Here is a 3474-nt window from a genome sequence, read left to right on the forward strand (position 1 = left end):
GGCATTGACGATATCTAAAGATATCGCCAGAACCACCCTACGCTGGGAGGTGGCCCCCTGAGAGAGGGAACGGACCAACTCGATGGCATCGAGCGTGGACCGTCCCTCTCTAAAGCCGAATTGGCAGGGGGCCAAGTCGGGTCCCACCGTGGACAGGTGGTTGGTGAGGCGGGCAGCCACAATGCGTTCAAAGAACTTGCCCGCCTCATCTAACAAACACACCGGCCGGTACGCGGAGGGTGTACCTGCGGGCCTTCCCGCCTTCTGGAGAAGGACCAGCCGCGCCGCCTTCCAGGGCGAGGGGAATACCCCTCGGCGGAGGCAACTGCTGAGCAGCCTCCCGAACCGCGTACTTAAGACGCCAAGGGCACGGGCCAAAACCTGGCCGGGCACGCCGTCAGGACCCGGAGCCACGCTCCGAGCACTCATCCGACGCACGGCCCGGCCCATCTCCTCGGGTGTGACCTCCAGCTCCTGGGACCAGATGGTAGGGTCCCAGGGTTCTCGAGGAGGTGGTACCCCGTCCCGGTTAGCACCCGGGAACAAGGTTGATACCACCTCCTCTAGAAATTGGAGGTCGAGGGACTCCGTCAGAGGGGGCGCCCATGGACGAAGCTTGTCCATTACAAGCTTGTACGGACGCCCCCACGGATCCCTATTGAGCTCCCCGAGGAGGTCCATCCATGCCCGTGCCTTAGCGTCTCGGATGGCGCGCTGGAGGGTCCGCCGCTCTATGGCGAACTCCTCGTAAATGCGCGCCATCTGCTCCGCGGTCGGTAGTCGACGTCGTGATCTTCGGGCGCGGGTGTATATTCGGCGGGCGCGCGCACACCGAGCGTTGCACTGCTCGATGTGCGGCGACCACCAATAAGCCGCGCCCTTGCTCCTGGGGGGCCTGGCCCGGGGCATGGAGGCATCACACACCTCCTTGCACTTGCCCCGGAACCACTCGGCCTCCCTCTCAACGTCGTCGACCGGTCCATGCTCAGGTTCGGACCAGGCTGCCACCGTCGCGGCTGCCTCCGCCATCGCCCACTCCACCCTCTTCAGGGACCATCGCGGGGGGGCTGCAGCATCTGCCGCACGCCTCCGGCCCAGGGGCTCCCTACGCGCCGGTGTGGCTCTCACCGTCATGGTGATGTAGAGGTGGTCACTGAGTGTGGCCACCTCTACGGCCACTCGCCACCCCGACACGAGTCGCAGGGCCGCAGGGGTTGCCCACGTCAAATCAATGATGGACGTTCCCTGCGGCCCCACGAACGTAGCTTCTGAGCCCCGATTCACCAGCCGGAGGTCGTGCTCGGCCGCCCAACCTAGTAGCGCCTCGCCACGGCGGTTGGTCCTGGGGCTGCCCCACGCAGCCGCATGGGCATTAAAGTCCCCCAGGACCAGTACCGGACGGGGTAGGCATCCTCTAATACAATCGCCCACCCCGTTCAGGTACTCCGCATATGCGACGAGGTCGCAGTTGGGCGACACGTAGCAGCCCACAACCGCGATGGTCCCCCATTGGACCACCAGAAACCCCCTCCCCCGATGCAGGATAGTAACGGGAGGGGAGTCTGGAGGCCACGCCCAGGCCATCGCCACCAAACCGCACAGGCTCCCGATCCAATTGGGCTGATCGGGAATCATGTACGGCTCTGCGGCGATGGGCCCGCAGGGTGAGAACGAGCATGTCCTGAGCCCTAGAACTAACCAGACCTTTGTACGTGGGGAAATCCTCATGGACACCCGCGGGCCCACCCGATGGGCGGGCCGGCGGGTAGTGCCGGACTCTTACCGGGTAAAACCCCACGGTGACCATCCTCAGGCGCTTGGCGAGGGACCGGGAACTCTAGTGAGACATCACAGAGTCCCTCGCCGCGCCGTGCCTTTTCAGGCCCTTCCCGGTGAGAGGCACTCCTCCCACCGCATTTCCACTCAACCGCAGGCGCCTGGTCACCAGCGCCCGCGGCCCCGTGACATGGGACTAAGCCGCCGGCCGCGGGGCCATGTTGTCCGCAGGACACACCCGCAGCCAACAGGCCAACCTGCGGCCTTAGGTTTAACCCGCGGCAAATACCCCATGCCCCAGTCCACACACACACACACATTCACACGCGCAACACATCCATACCGGTGTTTGGTCCGCGGAAGCTATCGCTCCGACCTCCGGGATGCCATGCGAGGATGCAGCCACCAGCCTTCTCAGGTTGATGACCCCATCCCCGCATCCCATCCCAGCGGCTGCCCCTATCCGCCACCTGGGGACGCGCCACGTAGGGGTTCACCTCCCCTGCCGCCTGGACAACCAAACGGGTGCGTGGAGACCTAACCCAGACCTAACCCAGACCTAACCCAGACCTTTTATACCGAAGGAGAACCTTGCATAGGCACCCCTACCCCAGAAGGGGGTAGGGGGTAGTGTGAGATTCTTACTCACTAAACTCCTCCGGTGTTTCTCGCCTTGTTTGCACCATACAGGTCTCCTATTGTTGGGCGGGACCGCCGTCAGCATTTCTTCGCCCAGCCCGTAGGAGACGTGAAGTTGCGCCTCGAAGAGCTTGCCCATTTATGGAGGCTAGGTTGTCGGTGTAGCCATCCTAGCTGCTTTGTCCAGCTCCCGCTCATTCTCCTCCTTCATTTTCAGGATATTCATTATGCACGTCTTTATAACGTTCCACGTCGGCAGGTCCCTTATCATCACAGCACCCAAATATTCAATAGTTATTGTATTTAAACCGGTATTTAATTCCTCACAAAGTTTTCCGTTTGTTCTCAGCCCATTTCTGGCATTGTATGAACGTGTGCTCAGCGTCATCAATCTCATTGCAGCCGTACCAGCATAAATCGGAGGTCGCCTTCCCGATGTGTTTTCTGTACTCATTAAAACAACCGTGCCCTGTGAACGCTTGGGACATATGATACGTGAGCTGACCATGTGTAGCCTTGATCCATTTTGTAATATCTGGTATCCACTTATGAGAAATATTTCCTCTACGGTTTACATCCCCACTTCGCTGCCACTCAGCCATGATTTGCGAACGAATACGAGTTTTTTCGCTATTCACATCCGGAATTCTGAGGTCGTGACCCGCTAAACGAGCTCTTCTTATTCTTGTCTCAATGTCGAAAATTTCTTTTCTTTCCTTTACTTTTAGTAAGATAGGTAGGACTCCAGCCAATACCGGTAAAACTTCTCTAGCTACTGTTCGATAGGTCTTTACAACTCTGCCGAGGCCCAAACATGTGCATTTTGTAGTCTATTTCTATTAGCTTCTAATGTCCAGTGCTGATGCCCAAATAGGGGCCGCATATAATAAAATCGACTCCATCACATAATAGTAAGTGGAGACCAGTTTTATATCCGGGACCCCCAACGTTAGGGGTAATGCGGGCCAAAGCTGACATAACCCGGACAGCTTTTTTACAAATATATTCTATATGAACTCTAAACTTATGACTTCTATCATAGTGGAGTCCTAAATATTT

At 58.3% G+C, this 3474-nt stretch overlaps 1 protein-coding gene across 1 annotated transcript; it reads right to left on the reverse strand.

The window, feature by feature from the left end:
• Positions 1-2563: 2563 nt before the first annotated feature.
• LOC122404325 lies at positions 2564-3017 on the reverse strand. The gene is made up of 2 exons (XM_043408261.1): positions 2743-3017; positions 2564-2678 (listed from the first exon to the last, which is right to left on the reverse strand). The coding sequence occupies exons 1-2, from the start codon at positions 3015-3017 to the stop codon at positions 2564-2566; spliced, it is 390 nt and encodes a 129-aa protein (XP_043264196.1).
• Between the last annotated feature and the right edge of the window lie 457 nt (positions 3018-3474).

This window comes from Colletes gigas, unplaced genomic scaffold (assembly GCF_013123115.1).
Source record: "Colletes gigas isolate AHSC1104 unplaced genomic scaffold, ASM1312311v1 Colletes_gigas_Sc00182, whole genome shotgun sequence".
Lineage (NCBI taxonomy): Eukaryota > Metazoa > Arthropoda > Insecta > Hymenoptera > Colletidae > Colletes > Colletes gigas.